General features: G+C 38.5%; 2 gene segments (V, D, J or C); both read right to left on the bottom strand.

Annotated features, from left to right (window-relative positions):
• LOC131922436 (Ig lambda-2 chain V region MOPC 315-like) overlaps window positions 1–22,187 on the bottom strand; it is a 271,341-nt gene that overhangs the window by 124,436 nt on the left and 124,718 nt on the right.
• Window positions 12,178–12,699, bottom strand: LOC131922438 (immunoglobulin lambda variable 4-69-like). The segment is given in 2 exon segments: window positions 12,178–12,500; window positions 12,608–12,699. Coding segments are annotated over 2 exon segments (402 nt in total).

The following is a 22,187-nucleotide window of genomic DNA, read 5'->3' as shown; positions in this document are numbered from 1 at the left end:
CTCAAACAAGAATCTGAAATCTAATCTCCTTTGTTTAGCCCTTTTTTCTGACCATTAACAACAACAGCTTGTAACCAACCCTTCTAAACAATGACAACTATCCCAAACCTGAAACCCGTTGAAATACCAAAAACCACCTGCCTCATCACTTGGGAATATGAACGTTGTGTTCTTAAAATTACTTCCTGCTGTTTGTGGGTGAAGACATCTTTAGGGGATCCTGAAAAGAAAAATTTGGGGTTAATTGTCAAATTCTGGGAGAAGTAGCTCTATCATTTGTTGCCCAGTCTCTGCATAATGTCAAAGTTCAGGGCTTATCTCACGTCCTTGCTCCAATAGTCTGTGAGGCTGAATCATCTTAGCTAGCTATATCAAAATTGTCCTGAGCAGTTTGTCGTCCAAAGCTGATCTTTTGGAGATGTTTGTCAGCTTAGTGGTATTATTATGGTCCGTGTGAAATTGTTGTTGTGGGGCCCCATCATCTTTATGGAAACTTCAAATACACTGTTAGGCCTGGTCTTGATTCCCTGCATAAAACTGATAGAGACTACAACACAAAAACATTTTTGGCAGCTAACTGAAGTCGTTTTTCTAGAATTAGTTAGCACTCTATATGACCATTAATATCATAACAAAAGTTTAAAATATATATATTAATCTTATAAATTTTGATATAAAATTTATACCTTAAGGAAAGATTAAAGACTCAAAATAGAACCAAAGGATTGATATTAGTGGCAATAGAATTGTCCCTTAATTTTTTATGTTTCTTCTGTCCCAAATCAGAAGATGGCTCTTTCTTCTGACATGGTATAGAGATTTTTCATTTTTCTTTTAACAGCATGCTTGGGTTCAGAGAAGGAGAGAGACATTCTTCAACTCCTAAGCCAGCTTTAATTTTTAATTGAACTGGGACTACAAAATGACCATTTGTATTAAGTGTCTGTAGAGAAGAGCAGAAACAAACACTTAGGATGACTTATGGAATTTTGTATGTGATATAACAATAGACCAATTTACTCCTTTTTGATGGGCCTTTTTTTTCTAGATGATTTGCCTTTTTTTTCAGATGTCTCATTTGTACAGTCTTCTTCAGATTCCTTAGCCTTCATTCTCCTGAAAGACAAAAACAAAAACCCTTCCCCAAGCCTAACTTTGGGGAGGTTCCCTTTTGTCAAGTTGTATCTGATTAAATAAAAAGCATTTGTTAGTGGTATAAATTAGTTTAAATTGGATGGTCATTCTGGTTAAGGAACTATCACCTCTTCTAATTAACAAGTCTTTCTTGTTCAAATTTAACTTTTATTAATTTTAGTGGCAACCACAGCTTTTCTTCTCCTGTAGAAACAAAAGCAAACCCTCGTCCCCAACGTAACACATGTTCTGGTTTCTATTCTGAGGTCAGCACATCTTTAAAGTATATAGGCTGATTTAATTCTGTAGTATTTTTTTTCTATTATCCAATGTCTCTCCACAGCTGTTGTTCCCTTCTCATTAGCATAGAGAAAATTCAAAGTTAATAGAGCATTATGTAATCTATTTGGGGGGGAGGTTGTTACCCCTTTCTGTTTATTTAGCATATCCTGTAGAGTTTGATTTGATCTTTCTATGACTTCTTGCCCTAGGATTATGTAGTATACCTGTAATATGCTTTATATTGTAATTAGCTGAAGTTTTCTCCAGTCCTGCCTGGCCCATGGTCAGGACAAATCTCTCTCACCTGCCAGTACCACAGCAGCTCAGACCCAACCAAGTAAACACACAGAGACTTATATTTCTTATAAACTGTATGGCCATGGCAGGCTTCTTGCTAACTGTTCTTATATCTGAAGTTAACCCATTTCTATTAATCTATAAGTTGCCATGTGGCTTGTGGCTCATGGCTTACCGGTACCTTACATCTCACTTTTCATGGTGGCGGCTGGCAGTGTCTCTCTGCCTCAGCCTTCCACTTCCCAGAATTCTCCTCTCTCCTTGTCCTGCCTATACTTCCTGCCTGGCTATTAGCCAATCAGTGTTTTATTTATTAACCAATCAGAGCAAAACATTTAACATACAGAACATCAACACCATTGTAATAAGCAAAAAAAAAAAAAAACCTGTTTCATTTTACCAGAGACATATGCTGGAGCTTTGTCAGTTTTAATTTGTACAGGTATACCCATGATGGCCATAACTTGTAGCAAATGCATGATTACAGAATCAGCTTTTTCAGAACTCAAAGCAGTTGCCCATTGACATCCTGAATAAAAATCAATAGAATTTTCTAAATTCTGCAAAGTGAAACACATCCATCTCCCAGATTACAGTCCTCTGAATATCCTTTGAGTTATATCCTGCTGGTAGCAGAGTCTAATTGTAAAAAGAACATGTAGGACATTTCCTTTATAATTTCCTTGGCTTGTTGCCACGTTATGGAAAAATCTTTTTTAAACCTTTATTATTAACATGAAGTTTTTATGAAATTCTGAGACTTCCTGCACATTTCCTGTCAATAGTTTTTCAGTCTCATCATTACCTTGTGTTAGAGGGCCTGGAAGACCCATATGGGATCAGATGTGAGTTATATATAAAAGATGCTTTCTGTTCCTGATTATATCTTGTAGTTGAATAAATAACAAAGTTAATTCTGACTCATCAGGGATAAATTCTGCAGTCTCAGTATGTAAGCCCACCCTTTCAGCATACTGAGAGTCAGTAACTATGCTGAGAGGTTCAGAAAAATCCATTAATACCAACAGAATACCATATAATTCCAATTTTTGAACCAAATTATAAGTACTTTGAACCACTTTACTTAAATTTTCTGACTTGTAACCTGCCTTTCATTGTTTGTTTGCATCTGTATAAAATATATGAGCTCCAGATATGGGTGTTTCCTGTACAATGAGAGGCAATATTCAATAAGCTCTCTTTATAAGTTCAATTCAATCACTTTTGGGATATTTGCTGTTAATCTCTCCCAAAAAAATACTGCAAGCTCTTTGCCAAGGTTCACTTTCTGCCCATAATTTGTCAATTTCATCATTAGTTAAAGGTACTACAATTTCTGCTGGGTCTATTCCTGCTAATTGACCAAGTTTCAATTTTCCATTTAAAACAAACTCAGAGAACTTTTCCACATAACTTTTTAATTTTTTACACTGTTTATTTGGTAGAAATATTCATTTCAATATAATATCTTTCCTCTGCAATAAAATTCCTATAAGGGAATGCTTATAGGGTAAAATAATCAAAAGGCAATCTATCTTTAGAACCACCTGTACATCCTGTATTTTCTTTTCCACCAAAGCCAATTCTCTCTCAGCTTCATGTGATAATTTTCTTTGATTTTTAAATCCTTGTCACCCTCTAAGGTTTTGAACAAATTACTCAGTTTTACTCCAATAGTGGTCCATAGATTGGAAATGTCTCTGAATAATCTTTGAACGTCATTAAGAGTTTGTAATCAATCTCTCCCAATTTGTACCTTTTGCAGTCTAATTTTTTGTGGACCTATTTTATATCATAAATAATTAATAGAATTTCCTCTTTGTATCTTTTCAGGAGTGATTTGCAATGCCCAAAAAGGCAAAATTTTCTTTACTTCTTCAAACATTCTTTGAAGAATTCAAACATTTGAATCAGCTAGTAAAATATCATCCATGTAATGATAAATTATAGATTCAGGAAATTGTTTATTTATTACTTCCAATGCCTGTCATACAAATTATTTGCACAGGGTTGGGCTATTTAACATTCCCCGTGGGAGAACCCTCCATTGATATCTCTTTAACTGGCTGAGGATTATTATAAGAAGGCACCATAAAGGCAAATCTTTCTCTGTCCTTTTCTTGTATGGGTATTGAAAAGAAAGTCTTTTAAATTGATAACTATAAAAGGCCATCTTTTAGGTAACAGAGTAGACAAAGAAATTCCAGATTGTAGAAAGGCCATTGGCTAAATTATCTTGTTAATTGCTCTTAGGTCTGTTACCATTCTACACTTATCAGATTTCTTTTTAGTAACAAATTCCAAGGGCTGAGCATTTAACTGCTCTTGTACCAGCTGTTCTAAGGCCTGTAGTTTCTCTTTTGTTAAAGGCCATTGCTGAATCGATTCAGGCTTGTCTGTTAACCATTTTAAAGGTAGAGCTGTTGATGTCTTTGAAAGATGAGCAGCTGTTTTGCCCTGTCCTTGTACAATCTCAGTGCTTGGTGACTGTTCTTTGTAATACCTTCTAATATTTTTCTCAGAAGCATGTTAGTCTGGGTATTCCATTGTTGTAATAAATCACATCCCAATAGATTTATAGCTATATTAGCCATATGGCTTTAATTTTCCTCTCTGTCCTTCTGGCCTTCATGTTCTGTTTCACTTGAAATAATGTTCCAATCCCTAAAAGCTGCACATTTACCTCCTGAAGAGGTCAATTTGGATGCCAAGATTCTGGTGCAATTTTTGTAACATCTGCACCTATGTCTACAATACCTTCAATGATGTCATTTTTTTGTTTTGCTTTGAAATCACTTGTTTGCACTTCCTGCTTACTCAGATAATATTATTTTATTCTTAGGTCTCTGAAAGAGTTGAAGATTTGATAGTTATAGTTATAATTTTCCTTGTTAAAAAATTCAGAAGAGAAACTGCCTAAAAAGGTGTTAAGTGTATAAATTTTGTATCAAAAGATATTTTTAGTTGGTAATACAAGTTAAGATAGAATGTGAATTAGCTACAAAATTTTGGACTCACCAAAATAGAGTAAATAATGGAGTGTTTTCTTTGAATTTGTCAAATGTTAATGGATTAGACATTGCTAATGTAATTCTTGATGTATATATTATATATGGTTATTGTACTTATTGTATATAGATTTGCTTATATTAGCTATAAACTTCTTTTATTTTTTTAGACAAAAAAGTGGAAATGTGGTGATATATTATGTACTCCAATAAAGCTTATCTGGGGATCAGTGGACAGATCCAGCCACTAAATTAGACATAGAGGGCAGGCAGTGGTGGCACACACCTTTAATTCCATCACTTGGGAGCCATAGATTCATCTGTATCTCTGTGAGTTCAAGGTCACACCAGGCTACATGAGACAAACAGAACCAGGCAGTGGTGACACATTCCTTTAATCCCAGGAAGTCATATGGCAGGACACAGAAAGGTATATAAGGTGTGATGAAACAGGAACTTGCTGTCTTGAGACCAAGGATTTCATAGAGGTAAGAGCTTGTAGCTGGATTGATCTGTTTCTCTGATTTTTCAGCTTTCACCCAAATATCTGGCTCCAGGTTTTATATTAATAAGACTGTTTAGAAATTCATGTTACAATTGAGTACATATTTAAATAGAGAATTCTCAAGAGAAGAATCTCAAATGGCTGAGAAAAACATAAATAATTGTACAACATTCTCAGTCATCAGGGAAATGCAAATCAAAATAACTCTGAGATATGATCTTACATCTGTCAGAATGGCTAAGTCATAAAAACTAATGAAAGGTTATTATTGAGAGGATGTAGAGCAAGGGAAACACTCCTCCACTATGAGTGAGAGTGCAAACTTGCACAGCCACTTTGGAAAATATGGAGATTTCTCAGAAAATTGGGAATCATTCTACCTCAAAACCCAGCTATATTACCCCTAGGCATATTCCTAAAGGATGCTTAATCATGACACAAGGACACTTACTCAGCTATGTTCATTGCAGTGTTTTTTGTAATAGCCAGAAACTGGAAACAAGCTAGTTGCCCCTTAACTGAAGAATGGATAAAGAACAAGTTGTACTTCAACACAAAGGAATGTTACTCAGCTGTTTAAAACTATGACATCATCAAAGTTGAAGACAAGTAGGTGAAACTTAAAAAAAATCATCTTGAATGAGGTAACCTGGACCCAGAGATACAAACATAGTATGTATTCACTCATAAATGGATATTTAACTGTAAAGTAAAGGATAAGAATTATACAATCCACAGCCCCAGAGAGCCTAGATAACAAGGATGGTCCAAAGGAGATGGGGATGCATGAATGTTCCTTGAAAGGGAAGATATAAGAGATCTCCTTGGTAGACTAGGTGCTGGATGAGATGGGAATGTGAAGGATTGCATTGTGGGGGTAGATTCAGGGAGAGAGTAATGAAAGAAATATCTTAATGGGGAGGAGCATTTTGGGGTCAGGTAGAAACCTGGTGCAAACAAAACTCCCATGAATCTGAAAGGAGAAGATGGAGGCATACATATTGGAAAAGCCAAAATACTAAAATTCCACTGTGAAATAGTCTTCCCTAGAAATGATTGTCTAAATGAGACCAGAAAAATATCAATATAGATGAGTATGTTAATGTAGAACTGGGGACAGATTATGGGGTCCTGGCATGCCAAGACCTTAAATAAAGGAAGCTATTGACTTCCCAGAGAAAGAGATTTAGATTCTTCTAAGGATGAGCCCCCTATTGGTTGTCCCATTCAGAGTGGTTAGCCTTGAAACCATACACATAAAATAACAAAAACGGACTCAGCAAGTGTACATGCACAATTACATGTACATGTGTAAATGTGTGTCTGTGTGTAGGAAATGTAATAAAAGAAAAAGAGACTGCCAATTTCACTGTGGAGAGAACATGGGAGAAGTTCAAGGGAGTTTGCTGTGAGGTACTGGAGCCAGAAAAGGTAAGGGGAAGTTCCACAAATCTATTTCAATTAAAACATTAAAAAGATCCACTTTTACTTCAAATACACATCACCCATTAGTTTCTCAAGCTTCAACCCACCACCCAGGTAAACCAAAGCCAAGTTTATACAATATGTTAATCACCCCAAATACTTGTCTGCATCTAAAGTCTTTAACAAAGAAAATAACATATTGTAATATAAAGGACAGGATCTTGTGGGGGTAAAAATCAATCTTTATACAGATAAATATGTTAGAAATTGCTAGTGGATACAAGAAAAAAATCTCTGTGACTGAAGTAGATTCAGTCACCAGAAAGAATTGCTTAAATGTGAGAGGGCTGGGGAGGCAGACCAGAGGCATGACAGGTCTCTAACAGCCCTGCCAGGGACCAGGCCTTAGTTTCAATTTACTGAAACTGGCTGGAGCTGAGTGAGCAGTTCTTAGGAAGACCACAACTCAGGGGAAACCAACCAGCAGGCACCCCACAGCATTCTGCTGGCTCAGAAGGAGCTCCCCAGCCTCTCACTAGCTAAAGATAGCTTTCCCTGCCCTGCTGCTGGAAGGTGCCTAACCACTAGAGCCTCCCACCAATCAACCTCCAGACTAATCTTTCCTCCACCAATCAGTACAAATGTGCTTGCTGATTGCACATGTGATTGATGGTCTTTCTTTCTTTCTTTTCTTTTCTTTTTTTTTTCTTTTTCTTTTTTCTTTTTTTTTTTTTTTTTTTTGGAGCCAGGGTTTCTCTGTGAAGACTTGCGCCTTTCCTGGAACTCACTTGGTAGCCCAGGCTGGCCTCGAACTCACAGAGATCTGCCTGGCTCTGCCTCCCTAGTGCTGGGATTAAAGGCGTGTACCACCACCACCCGGCTGATGGTCTTTCTTTTGGACTACTCTTTGACCCTAACAAAATGCATATGATAGTTAAATGTGCTTTTGCATCTCAGTAAATAACTTGCAAATTGATGGGCATATAACTTTTAAAAACAAAGACCTGATTCTCTTCAATTTGTAAAAAGAATAAATGTCAATTGTTGCATTCAGTTGGTATGTTAATGTGGATTTCAGTAAGATGCTAAAGCTGGTGTTAGAACATCAGAAAATACAATATCTAAGGCAGTAAAGATGGTCAGTGGTTAAGAGCACTGACTGTTTTTGCAAAGGATGCTAGGTCAGTTCCCAGCACCCACATGTCAGCCAAGAATCTCTTAGAATTCCAGCTCCAGAACTCCGGTACTCACAGGCAAATGCCTACATACACAGAAACACACACGCACACACACACACACACACACACACACACACACACTCACTCACTCACTCACATATACCTAAATATATCATGGACTTTGTTATAAGAATGTATTGCCTAGGAATGTCAGAAACTAGGCCCATAATATCTCATCACGTGAATGCATAAACCATAGCTGAACAAGGATAAGATGGATAGTCATGCCACATGGATGGGAAAAGCCTGGGAGTCCCTAACTCTACACAAAGAACAACAGGCATCTAAGCAATGCTGGGAGTAAAAGGAACAGCCCTTCCCAGGGATGAGCACACCAGTTGGTTATCCAATACCAAAGGTCAGCCCTGAAAACATTCTTACATTAAACCTTCTAAAGAATGAGCTGGCTATATTTAGAAATACATATACATAAATGTATATTATATATATATATATGTATATATACATACACTTAGTTATATATATTTATATGTATTTATATACCTATATATTTGCATACATATGTATGTATGTGGTTATAGGTATATGGGTGTAATAACAATGAATTAAAAAAAGAGACCATGAATTTGAAAGAGACCAAGGAAATGTATATGGGAGGGCTTAGAGGGAGGGAAGGGAAGAGGGATATGCTGAAATAATAAAAAATTGAAAAATTAAAAACACATATTATCTAAAATAGAAGTAATATGTGTGATGGCTCATGCTTTTAATTCTAGCACGCTGACAGTTGGGTCACTGTGATTTTGAGGCCAGCCTAGTCTACATACTGATACATTGGCTTAATGCATAAATAAATGAAAAATAATAAAAAATAAAAACCTAGAAGACCAGCCATTAAAAGCAAACTTCCTGTGGTTGAGAAAAGATGCGTGATATCAATACATGTATTAGAAAAAGACAGGCTATTCCCACAGCTTCTTCTAATCTACCCCATTGTAGCAAGTCCTCTTTTCCCTTGATTACAAATATACAATGCTCACCTTTGTTTATGCTCATTTATCTCATTATGAATTTTAATACCACTAGACCCTGTCTCTTCTGCTTCCAAAAACAGTTTCTTTTGTCCTTGCAAAGATGTTGAGCATAAAGAATTGGTGCCACTCTAATTTGATTTTTTTTTCCCAGGAAGGATATAGAATTTTTAAGGACTTTGTCCCTTCTGGATCCAGGCCTTAGTACTTTTCAGCCCATGAAGTCATTTTTGGCACCTTTCCTCGATGGGAAAAAAATACTTATATAAACAGGTAGGTGATGTAAATCCATTTTGAAAAAATTCCTCTAAGGAAATTAAATGCAAACAGTTACTGAATCTTACCTCATGAACTTCCTAGTAGTTAATATGGAAGACACTAGTGGATTCTTTGCTTTTTTTAGTGTCCACATTTTAACTGGAAACATTCAGGATTAGAGAATGACTTTAGAATGAGGAGAATGTAACACTAGTTATCCAGTGACTTGTGTGGTGAATGAAAAGGATCAGGAAGAGAGCTGTGCACTCATTTGAGATTACATCCCAGAGCTGTGCTTCATGTCTTACAGTTCACACTGAATCTCTCCTAGGCCTTTCACTTTCTCTCCAGTCTAAGAGGGGCGTCTCATGGATATCCACCCCACTTCCTGTGCATCAGTCCTACACACTACAGCTCAGATCTGTTCTTTAAATGTAGATGTGGTAAGAGAAGAGCTTTGGTGAGCATGGTCATTTCAAAATAATCATTCCAAAAAGAGGCATTTGCATTCTATTCCCCAGAGCTGGGAATCTCAAGATTCAGAGAGAACAGATGAATACCAAATTTCAAGCATCTGGTAGAAATTCCAGAGTCATGATAACAATTTCCTTACCTGCTCTTTGGCTTCTGATAGTTTTGAGGTTGAATTTGGTTAAGAAAGAAAAGAACTGGAAGTGAAATGTTGAGCAAGACAGGACAGAAGGCATTCTGCTCTCACAGAAGACATCTGGCAAGGGAAAAATTTTATCTGGAAAGAACACAGACTGCTGCTGTTCATTTTCAAGGGTGTTATGATGACCTTCCTTAATACTTCATGGATTTATACTGTTATGGTGTATACAGATTCCCATCTTTGCTTTGGGGTGGTCTGAATCTCCTCCAAACATCAGTACATCAGTTGTTAATGGAATCAGGTAACTTATTGCATATGAGACAGACAGAAGCTGTGATGCCAAGCAAGCTCTCCCTATTTCTCTCTCTCTCTCTCTCTCTCTCTCTCTCTCTCTCTCTCTCTCTCTCTCTCTCTCTCTCTCTCTCTTCCTCCTCCTCCTCCTCCTCTGTTTCTCCCTCTTCCTCTCCCCTTCCTTTTCACTTTCTCCAATCTAACTCTCCCCCTTAAATGCCTTTTATTTTTAACCTTAAGGACAATTTTATTAGAGCTTAAAAGAAAACCAATCAGCCAGGCAGTGGTGGCACATGCCTTTAATCCCAGCACTTGGAGACAGAGCCAGGCAGATCTCTGATAGTTCGAGGCCAGCCTTGTCTACCATGCGAGATCCAGGATAGGCACCAAAACTACACTGAGAAAAACCTGTCTTGAAAAACAAGACAAAACAAAACAAAACAAAAAAAAGAAAAAAGAAAAAAACAATCAGAGAAAACAATCTGTAAATTCTGGCTTCTGCCCAGAGGAGGTGAATGAAGATAAGAAGTCATGCTGTTTGAGTTAAGCCAGCATAGAGATCAGTAACAACAAAGATAAGGCAGTTTGAATGAGAATGTGCCCTGTAGGTTCTGGCATTTGCCCACTTGATTCAAAGTTAGTGGTGCTGCTTGAAGGGTTTAGGCAGTGTGGTATTGATGGATTACTGTCATTGAGAGTGGTCTTTGGAGTTTCAATACCCTGCACCACATACATCTTCCTGATTGACATTTGAGATGTGAGCCCACAAATTCTGATCATGTTATTCCACCTGCCACTTCTCCAGTATCATGGATTCTTATCCCTTGGGAGCCATAACCCCTCCCCCTCCCAACCCCAACCATCAACTCTCCCTTCTAATGAAATGCCTTTGTCACAGTGTTTTATCAAATCAATAGAAAAGTAACTAATACAGTGGACAATCAACCACCTGAGGAGAGAGGATTCTAGGGGAAGACTGGGGAAGCCTCAAGTATGAGAAAAAACAGTCTTTTGGCTCTGGTCATCACTTAACAAAAGAACCAAAAAGAGAGATAAAGAAAAAGTTATGACATTGTAAGTATGGACTGAGAAAGCTGGTCAAACTCGTCAGAGACTCCTAACTGCCAGCAGGACCAACTATTTTAGGATTATGATCCAACAGAATCTCCTAGCAGCATGAAAGACCTATTGCTTCATGATTCTGATCAACATAACCTCCTACTAGCCTGCAGGACATGCTGCCCTGTGATTCTCATCAATGAGTTTGGCTCCAGAGTCTTCTCCAGGAAAATGACTTTAATTCTGCTGACTGTCTCTCTGAGCTCCTGCTCAAAAGAATGGAGTCCAGATCCTGACAAAACAGGACCATTTTGTAGGAATCTAGGTTTTTCTTTGTTTCTATACACAATTTCCTGTAGTTTTGTTGATAATTTTAAAACCTAAAGTGAAATTCTAAAGTTGGCCTCAGTGTGGAGGAACAGGGGCATCAAGGCTGGTATAACAAGGTCACATGTAAGAATTTTGGAGGATAAAACCACATGTCTGTCATTTTGTCCTTCCTTTGAAATCTCTGGGAAGGTTTACTAAGTAATAAAGGTGGTTGCAGGAGGGACATGGATAAGTTCATGTGCATTCAAGGACAGTGCTCAGACTTTATGGCAATTTTTCATTTTCCCTGGCAATAGGGGGTTCCAACCACAATACCTCCTTAAATGTTCTTACACCATGCTTCTTGGCGATTTGATGGAGTTACAAAACACTGAGCATGAAGAACAGACATTCCTATGAACTTTGGAGCAGTAACAGTAAGAACCTTAGATACACTGCTCCAACTTGAAAGGAGTATATTCTCACCTCCTCTGCTGTACACACAACAGATTTGACTTTACATAGTCATCATTATTACAGAACAGTGACTCTATACAATACCTGCCTTTTCCCTCTCTTTCCCCTGGAGTTTAGGATGAATTGTTAGATCTATGCTCTTTCCCTTTGAATAATAAACAGAAAATATCCAATGACTGTGATAACTAAGAACTTGAGATTTTTCCATCTCATAATCATAAGCCAGTCTTGGTAGCAAAAGAGCAAAATAGTTCCTGTCCTGCTTCCTCATTTATCTGGGTCACTGTGTTCACCCATATTGTCCACTAATGGTATAATCTGCACCACAGATGTAGTCAGCTTCATCTTCAGGCTGGATGTTGGAGATGCTTAAGTAGCGATCAGCCCCAGAGCTGGAGCCAGAGAAGCGGTCAGAGATCCCATCCCCCTTGGTGTGGCTTCCATCTTTTTTGAGCAACATCACATACTTAGGAGCCTTGTCTGGATGTTGCTGGTACCAAGCAATGTAGTAGCTGCTGTGCTGACTACTCAAGGTGCAGGTGAGTTTGACTGAGGCTCCCAGGGAGGCAGAGGCTGAGGGTGACTGAGTCAGCACAGGCTGGGAGAAAGACCCTGAAAATAGAGAAACACATTATGTTCATGCTGAGAGAAGAGAGGAGAACCTATCTGCTGTCAGATGGTTTCCCTGAACTGGGATCAGGGTGCAGATGACTCCTGACCTGTACATTGAAGGAGGAAGAAGAGGAGAGGAGTCCAGGCCATGGTGCAGACACCACTGAGCTCTGCTGAGGCAGACATGGTGCAGGTCTCTCTAGTCCTTTAAGAATTCCCAGAGAACTGACAGGGACCTTCATGCAAATTTTTCTTAGTCAACCAAATCCCTTCTCAGGTGTGTGTGCCATCAAAAGCCTGGGTGTCATTTCCTGCCTGAGGCTGCCCAAGGGACCACAGTGTCCCCACTGCTGGGCCTGTTGAGTCCTGAGCAGACACAGAGACAGATGTTTGTGTTGTCAGCTGAGAGTCTCCAGATTCTTCAGTGTCACCTACAGACCCCACTGAGCAGGTTCAGGTCTGTCATGTCTGTGTCCACGTGACTTTCCCCAAGGCTGTGGTCATCAAACACTTTCTGATCAATGTCAGAAGGATTGCCTCCTCTGGGCACAGTATGTAGACTTGAATTTATAAGGAGCTCTTCATCCAGGGGCTTCTCCCATGCAGACTGAGGACACAGATATATCCTCCGTGAGCCCCTCTCACACGTTGCCCAAGCAGCCACACACCTCCATGGTTCCTCAGCAGACTGACCAATAAAGACTTACTGGGAATATTGGTGTCTAGGAAGATAAATACTATATTGTACAACTCTCTTAATACATTAGACATACAGAATTTTTAAAAAATCACAAGTTGAAACAAACAAAAATTACATAAAAGTTTACAAACTAGAAAAGAAAAAAAGCTTGTCCTCAATTAAGGATTATAGAGGGTCAGTGAAGAATGACTGTGTGTGATGGATTTCAAGGAAACCAATAAAAACCTGCCTACTATGTAGCTGACATAGAAATCATATCTAACTGGCATAGCTTAAGGGAGATGGATTCTCACAAATGAGGACAGGTATAAATTAATAGAAAAATTAAATCAAGATAGAAGTCATCTGTGAGATTGGGCAAGAGCAAGAGAGACAACAGGAGGGGTTACTGGAGTCTGCTTCAGCTCACACATGTTTAAGGAAGCTGTACTATATGGATTTTCCTTGTCAAACCCTGTTTTCCAGGCTCAGGGGATATGCAGAAGAAGAGGAGGAAACATTGTAAGATCCAGAGGTGGTAGATGATTCCAACAAAAGAGCATCTTCCAGACACAACAGGACTGATCCACATGGGAACTCAGAGAGACTATGACAGCATGCACAAGACCAGCACAGGTTCAAACCAAATAAAAATCCCCGCTCTGAGAAAAAGAAGTAGACAAAAATTCAGTCATTAGCCATGCAGTTATTGGGATAGGTATCTTCTGGAAAAGAGGAAAATCAGTTTTCCTTGATGTAGTGTCACTAGAAATATCAACCACACTCTAGGGCAGGCCTCACGCCCAGGAATAGTTGGCCAACACAAAACAGATTCCGTGGTGTGTGTTTATTTGTATGTACTTTTTGTATAGTTTTATTTTGTCTGAATGCTTTTCTTTTTTCAGTTTCTCTATGTAGGCCAACTTGGCCTGCATAGAGTGCTCTAGGACAGCTGGAGCTACATAGTGAAATGCTGTCTTGAAAACATTTTTTTTCCAGAAAGGGTTTCTCTGTGTAGCCATGGCTTTCCTGGAAACCAGGCTGGCCTCAAACTCACAGAGATCTGTGAATCTGAGTGTTGAGATTAAGGGAATGTCCCGCCACTGTCAGGCAACAAATTATTTTTAATAAAGTAATAAAACACTTTAGAAAAAATGTTGACACAGACAATGAGAGAGAGAGAGAGAGAGAGAGAGAGAGAGAGAGAGAGAGAGAGAGAGAGAGAGAGTGAGAGAGAAAGGGGGAGGGAGGGAAAAGAATGAAAGAGAAACTAGGATTCATTTGTCCTTGGTAGAATCCATGCGTGGAACTGTATATTGAGGCTTCAGTATACAGTGGCACTTGCTTCCAAGCCTGACAATGTGAGTTTACTTGGAACATCCATGATGGAATTAAATGGCTCACTGATTTGTGCAATTGTCCTCTAATCTCAAGGACGTACTCACACACACATTCTCAAACACACACACATTTACAAACACACATTCCCACATGCACACATAAAATAAATAAATATATTAAAAACTATTTTGATTCTTTGCGTCTGTCACTACTTTCTGTCTATCTGTGATTTTTCCTTATTTTAGGCCCTTATTATTATTGTTGACAATGTAACACCAGTGTGAAATCTTAGGAAAGAGAGCTTTATGAATGAAGGATTAGAGGCCCACTTCTGACCCACAGATGCAGGATACATGAGCACCCTGACTTCTAACAAATATTGATCTAACACAGGCTACAAACTATTGTGGTTTGACTTGCACATTTTCCTGATTCCTTTATTTATTGTCTCCTACTGCCATGTACAGCAAAAGAACTTCCTAACATCCATTCTGTGCATTAAGTGTCAAGATTAACATTCTTAAAGTTCCCACTACAAATGGTAGGCATGTCCCTTTGTTTCATGTAAATAACAAAATATTCAAAACTAAGTTTTTTATAACAAGGTAATACTTGCATGTTCACATGTAAACAGCTGGAAACCTTGAAGAAAAGGCTTCTCCTAGAAGCTACACCTCTGTGTCTTTGCTTACAGGAGTACTATATTGAAAGAGGAGAGATATATTCACATTTTGAGACTGACAACTGCTTAACATTAGAGTTTAGTTGCTGTCATAAAACTAGAAATATGAGCCAATGTGTCCATATCCTTGGGGATAAAATATGAGTCAAGGTGAATGAAATGTGTGCAAATTCAGAAATACTTTACAAATGATTGCTTGGTTTGTTGGTCCCCTGGGATGACAGTAGTGACATACAACAAACTGTGTGGGCTAGCGCAAGGGAACATGTTATCTCACCCTGATTTATGGAGGACAGACTTGCAAAATGCACATACTTAGCTAAGCACCCTAAGGCACCTCTTCCTTCCCTCCTCTGTCCCTTTTGTTTAAGAACAATCTTGATGATTTTTGGTCAGCAGCATCAAAGCCCTACATACACATCAGACTTCACATGGCAGTCCATCACTGCTACCTCCCCGTGTTCTCAAAGCCATCTTATGAAGGCAGAGGGGACTCACTGTGCTTCAGCATGAGCTCATCTGACTAAGGACATCTGCAATAGTCCTTACAATCTTATAATGAGATTACATACAGTGGTACTCAGATTTATCACATCAACAGATCTTTTTTTAGGGGGAAATGTGTTAACCTAATGTCATAGGAGAAATTATTTCATATATATATGTATATATATATATATGTATTATATAATTTCATAGCTTTTAAAAACCAAAATAAATTTGCATTGTCTTCAAATGAAAGATAATATAACAATAGTTAGAAAATATGAGTGGACAGTTATTCCCTTTGATCTAAGTTGTTGAATGAACATCATGGAACATGCTTCTCTCCGGAGACCTATTGACTCTAGTCTTACAATCAAACACATCTAAGGGAGGAATAAAATAATTGACTTCTAGTTTTATTTTTTATTATCTATCATAATAGTTGACAAACACCTTCACTTTTATGACTCTAACTATGACAAAAATGAAGGCAGATGCTTCCCTTCACCTTCTTGTCTGTGGAGGGTCGACATCAGGATGGCAACAGTGCCTGGTCATGGGACCCACTCCACAGGACAGGGCTTACACCCAGGCTCAGACAAATGCATGTTTGTGTCTTGCTTCTCCATGTGTGTCTCACTGTGCTGAGAACCACTGTAGTTCATGCAGTAGCCTTCAGCACTGTCCTCAGATTGTAACCCTAGAGCCCAGGACAAGGTTATGTTTAAGGTGAAAAGTGACAGGAGACTGGGAGCGCCTGTTGTTGTTGGGTGAATCAGAGCCTAGAAGCTTGGCCAGACAGCTTCTGGAACCAGTGTGGGAAGAGCAGATCAGTAACTGCTGGAGAGTGTAATCCCCCAGCATCACCTCAGCTTGAGGAGGAGAGCCTGAAAAGAAATAGCTGTTAAAAACGAGTCAAGAAATGAGATGGATCATTCCAAAGGCAGGCCTCTTTAGTCCTGTGACATCTGACAGAGATGGAGGAAAGCAGCAGGCATCCAGGCCAGGCTTTTAATCTCCAGAAACCTGAGGACCCACAGATGTTGCTGGACTCTGGGTTTCTCAGGGTAATGGTGAAATGGTGATGTGGTACAGTATGAGACTTTTACTATCAACATCATTCTACATTACATCTCTTCAGCCCGTTGGGACAACTCTCCTCCCAAGGGGCCTTGAGCAGCTTTGAGGAAACACCTGCTGAGCTGCATCCTCTAGTCTAGTGAGCTTTGCCCAGGAGATTACATGAGAGTCAGGAGTCAGCTGAGGCTTGTCAATTTCTCAGAAGCACACAGTGCCCCCTGCTGGACTAGGGATACTTTTTTGTGATTTATATTAAATATCTTCCATATGATTTCCATTTCTCAATTATAGATTCCTTACTTCCTCTTCAAAATTGCTATTAAGTTTAGTTTGTTAAACATTAAAATTGTATCTTTTAAATTTTCATTGTATGTCTTCTGTAATGTTTTTAATCGTTAGTTATCTCTAATTCAAAAATATCTTCAACTGTTCTTCAATTAGATTGTGTGTGGATTGTATTTTATTCATTCACACGGTAACTTTTCTGGTGTATAATAAAAATGTTTTGTTATTTGAGTGCTGTGACACAGAATTCTCTAGAGTTTATCATCAGACCTGAAATGAAATAATACTTGATTTATGGTTCATTCATTTTTTCCAGTACTATTCATTTTCCTTTTTTGTATATTATGAAGCACACATTGCTTTGGGAGTATTCCTTTGAGATTTTATATTAATGGAAATTGTATTGGACATTAGTAACCTATGGGAATGTTTTATCACAAAGTAAATATCTAGACATGACTCACGTTTAAATAGTTAATGTCATTTATTGGCAGAGAATTCTTTCCTGAAAGTTTGACAGTGACATGTTTTGACATCCTCAGAGTCTGTGTTATTCTGATTGTTCATATGCTATGCTTTATAGAATGACAGAAGGAAAAAATAAAGAAAGAATTATTGTCCTGGAGATACGGACCTGTAATAGAGAACCTGATTAGAATTTGTTAGAACCCATGTTTAAGACCCAGAGGTGAAAAATAAAAGTACTTTTGAAGTACTAAAAAATAAGTTTTAGATTTTTAAAATTATTTAATTATAAATTATTTCTGTGCATGTGCAAGCACACACATATGCATACACACACAAATACACACATTCACACACAGGACAGAGAGAGAGAGAGAGAGAGAGAGAGAGAGAGAGAGAGAGAGAGAGAGAGAGAGAGAGAGAGAGAAGTGCTGTAGGATTCCCCAAGAGCTGAAATTACAAGCAGTAATGGGTGATAAGAATGAACTTCAAACTAATGCAAAATCAGTATGGGCTCTTAACCACTGAACCTTCTCTCCAGCCACCAAAAAACTTTAAATTTGTGATACTCTCCTGAAAAAATATTACTTAAATGTGTTTTGAACCCATAAAGTCTGCTATATCAAGGAATCTATTGTATTGTGTAAATATACAATATCAGGGTAGTGACAAATCTTCCCTTCATTCTGAAGGATATTTTTATAGAGTCTAGACTATTTTATTGATAAGTCAATTGCTTTAGTTATATCTTATATTTAACTACACTTTTTTTTCTCAAACAGTTCATGTAAGAAAGTTACAGAAATCAACCTTTATTAAACCAATTATAAGTACAGTGAGTCCTCTAGCTGTGTGGCCAGCAATAGGCTCCTGGTGGGAAAGAGTAAGGAGGCTCAGGGATGGAAAGACAAAAGGCTGCAGTCACATCACACCTGCTGCAGGCTAGAAAGTCTTTACAATGTAACCATTGATGTTGTAAAACACCACAAGGACATTCCTATAGAGTACACAAACTATTTTACACATCAGGATCCTTCCTCAATAGGGATTGGGACACCTTTTGAGGTTGTAAAACTCTCTATGAAAGAAAGAAAGTTGCCATTTGTTTACAGGCAGATTTATCTCCCTAATGGAAGAGGTGCAGGGACAGGGCACCCTTAATTTTTAAAGTTGTTTTCAGTCCCAATAAAAATAAAGACATATGAATGTAACTATATTTGTAACTTACACAATTTAATTGGTAGCATTTCTATGAAATTATTATTCCCAGAAAAGAAAGCATTCTAATATGTAGATCAGGAAATTTGAAGATTATTTAGAAAAAGAAAGAATGACTAAGTCTTACCTTAACCCATCTCTGCTCTTCATATGCTATTTCTGAAGCAAGTATAAAGATCCCAATGCATTCCATGCCTGTGATACCTTCATGAGAGACAGTCATGACCTGCTTCCACATGAATTCTGCCTTTACTTCAAATTCATTCCTTCTCCAGAAAACAACTAGAGTGGAGGAAGCTACAGCCACCAGGAAATAAATACCTTCAGTCTGCACAGGTAGCTATAGCAGGTGGCAGCCTCCATGAATGCTTTAGAAATGTCCCTGCTCTAAGAAGAATGTGTTCAATATCCTTTGGTGAGACCCTGATCAGAGCACTACATCAGTCTCAGAGGAACAGGGTTAAATGTTTCTGGCCTAAGGACAGCATCCTGTGGTGGCTCAAATGAGCATCCAAAGTCATGAAGAGAATTAGGCAAATCACATCTTTTCTCTGACCAATTTTCTCTTCACTCCTAAGACTACAGGGTTCTCATGAGGCTATTCATAACCCACAGGTCCTATACAAAAGACTGTCTTTTCTCCCTAAACCCACACAGAATATACATAGCAGTGGATTCACAATCCTAGAGCCATGGACTGAGACCACCTGCCATGCCTTCCCCATAGTGATAAACTCTGAAACTTCAAATAAAATAAACATTTCTTACCATAGTAGTTTCTGCCAGGAAATTTGTTTGCAAAATATGCAACTACAACTTTGAGATGCAGAAGAGAATTAGATATCCCAGAGCCTCACCCAGTTGGTGTTGGGTTCCTGAGACTCAGTGTCCCTGCTATCAGTTGAAACTCACACACTTTGAATCCAGTCAAAGAGAGGGAAGAGGGATTCTATGAGCTAGGAGCACCAAGACATGATGGGGAAATCTACAGAGACAACCAAACCAGTTGGGACTCATGAACTTTAGACCAACAGCTGTGGAGTCGACATGATCCTGGACTAGGCCCTCTGCATAAGCAAGACAGTTGTGTAGCTTAGTCTGTTTAAGGGGCCCCTGGAAGTGGAATCAGGATCTATTCCTTGTGCATGAGCTAGCTTTTTGGAGCCCATTACCTGTGGTGTGGCACCTTGCACAGCTTTGATGCAGGGAGGAGGGGCTTGGAACTGCATCAGCTGAATGTACCAGGCTTTGCTGACTCCCCATGGGAAGCCTTATTTCTTTGGAAGAGGGGATGGAGAGTGGGTTGGGGGAAGACTGGGGGTGAGCAGAAGGAGGGATGAGAGGGGGATGTGTAGTTGGTACATAAAATGAAAATTCTTAATAAAAAAAAAAAAGAAACTCACACACAAGGATCAGCACACTAGGAAGTCATCTCTGCTTGTTCAGCCTGCTTCAGTGTTAGATAGAAGGTAACATGTAAGCCTCACCTGCCCAAGAGCAAGCTTCCTGGCACTCTGGGAGTGTAGTTCTTAGAAAATTAAAACAAAGCCCCATGGGAACTATGATGAAGTATAGATTTTGTCCAGATAAGCCAGGCAAACATGTGTCTGGAGGCCACACAGTTGAAAAATTTGCATAGTGTCCTGACCAAATTCCATGTTGTCAATATGTGAAATTTTAATAAAAACTTGCCTAAAATTAGCCAAAATAATGGAACTGGTTTTTTGGTGAATTTCAGAATTAACAGCAGCCACTGAGAGCTGCTTCCCCTAAAACTTGGGGTACAAGTTCTGCTCCCCAAAGAGCCTAGAGCTAGCAGGTGACAGCACCACTGACTTCATGATACCTCTGAGAACCTTTCTTCCTCTTTGATTCCATGGAAGTACTGAGCACTATTGGTGGTAGAACTCACACCTTGAAGTTCTGGTTGAAAAACTTGGGGTACAAGTTCTGCTCCCCAAAGAGCCTAGAGCTAGCAGGTGACAGCACCACTGACTTCATGATACCTCTGAGAACCTTTCTTCCTCTTTGATTCCATGGAAGTACTGAGCACTATTGGTGGTAGAACTCACACCTTGAAGTTCTGGTTGAATTTTTCAGTAAATCCATCTGGACCTGGGCACTTTTAGTCAGAAGATTTTAATTATTGATTCAATCTCATTATTGGTTATGGATCTGCTTAAATTGTTTATTTCACCTTATTTCATTTTGGTATGTCATATGCACCTAGAATTGTATCCATTTCTTTTAGATTTTCTAGTCTAGTGGGATACAGATTTAAAGATGTTAAAATTTCCTATAGTTTGACATTGAGAGATGTCTCAGCATTTAAGGGCACATGGTGCTCTACCAAAAAGACTCATTTTAGGTTACCAAAATTCTCACGACTGCTGCTGATCACATGTACCTTAGTTCCAGAGGATTTGATACCTTTTTTTATCCTCCACAAATACCAGGCACACAAATATATGTTTGTTTTAAATTTGCCTATAGAATTATCATGTACATATAATGAAAATAAATATATTTAAGTTAAAATAATTTTCTGATTGACAGGTAGTGGTGGCTCACATCTTAAATCCCAGCACTTGGAACGTAGACACAGACAGATTTCAGTGAGTTTAAGGCCAGCACGGTCTGAAAAAAAAAATGACTTTTAGGATGGCTTGATCTGTTCAGAGAAACCCTGTCTTAAAACAACAAAAACAATAATAATGTTTTTATGAATTTTATTGATGTATGTATTGTAATATCCCCATTGATATCTAAAGGGACATTGAGTCTTCTCTCTCTCTTTATTTTGATTAATTTGACTAAGATTATTTTCTATCTTGTGTTTTTCAAAGACTGAATGCTTTATTTCATTGGTTGTTTGTACTGAGTCTTTTTCTCATTCACTTCAGTCCTGATTTTCATTCTCTTTTCCCATTGACTGATTGGGTTTTGGTTTGTTCTTAGTTTTCTGAGTTCCTCAGGTGTGTAATTAAGTTATTTGAGATATATTTGGATGTAGGCTGGTAGATTTCTGAGGTAGCTTAAAGGGACAGAAAGCACAAAGGAGATGAGAGCCTGGCCTTCAGAGGGGTTGAATGGTCCATGGCCCAATAGTCTCCCTTTCAGAGGTCATTGGAACTACTTTCAGGGATTTGGAGACCCTTATATTGCTTTAGTGTGTCCTTATGACATAATGGGCTATGTACAAAGAGCAGCAAGGAGAGTATCCGAGAGGAGGGTCCATCAGAGGGTCTACAAGAGACTCTAACTCATGGCAACAACCCAAAACATAAGTAAGAATGTAATAACTACACAACCCTGAGGGGAACATTAAGACACAAAGCTAATGAGGAAAAAATATTTCAAGATCAGCATAACTTAATATACTGTTAAATATAAAGTTAACACAAGGTTAAATGCTGTTGTACGATTGGCTGGACCATGTATCAGAGTTCCA

Source organism: Peromyscus eremicus, chromosome 12 (genome assembly GCF_949786415.1).
Source record: "Peromyscus eremicus chromosome 12, PerEre_H2_v1, whole genome shotgun sequence".
Lineage (NCBI taxonomy): Eukaryota > Metazoa > Chordata > Mammalia > Rodentia > Cricetidae > Peromyscus > Peromyscus eremicus.
The sequence above is the reverse complement of the archived record's forward strand: the minus strand, read 5'-3'. Positions and strand labels throughout refer to the sequence as shown.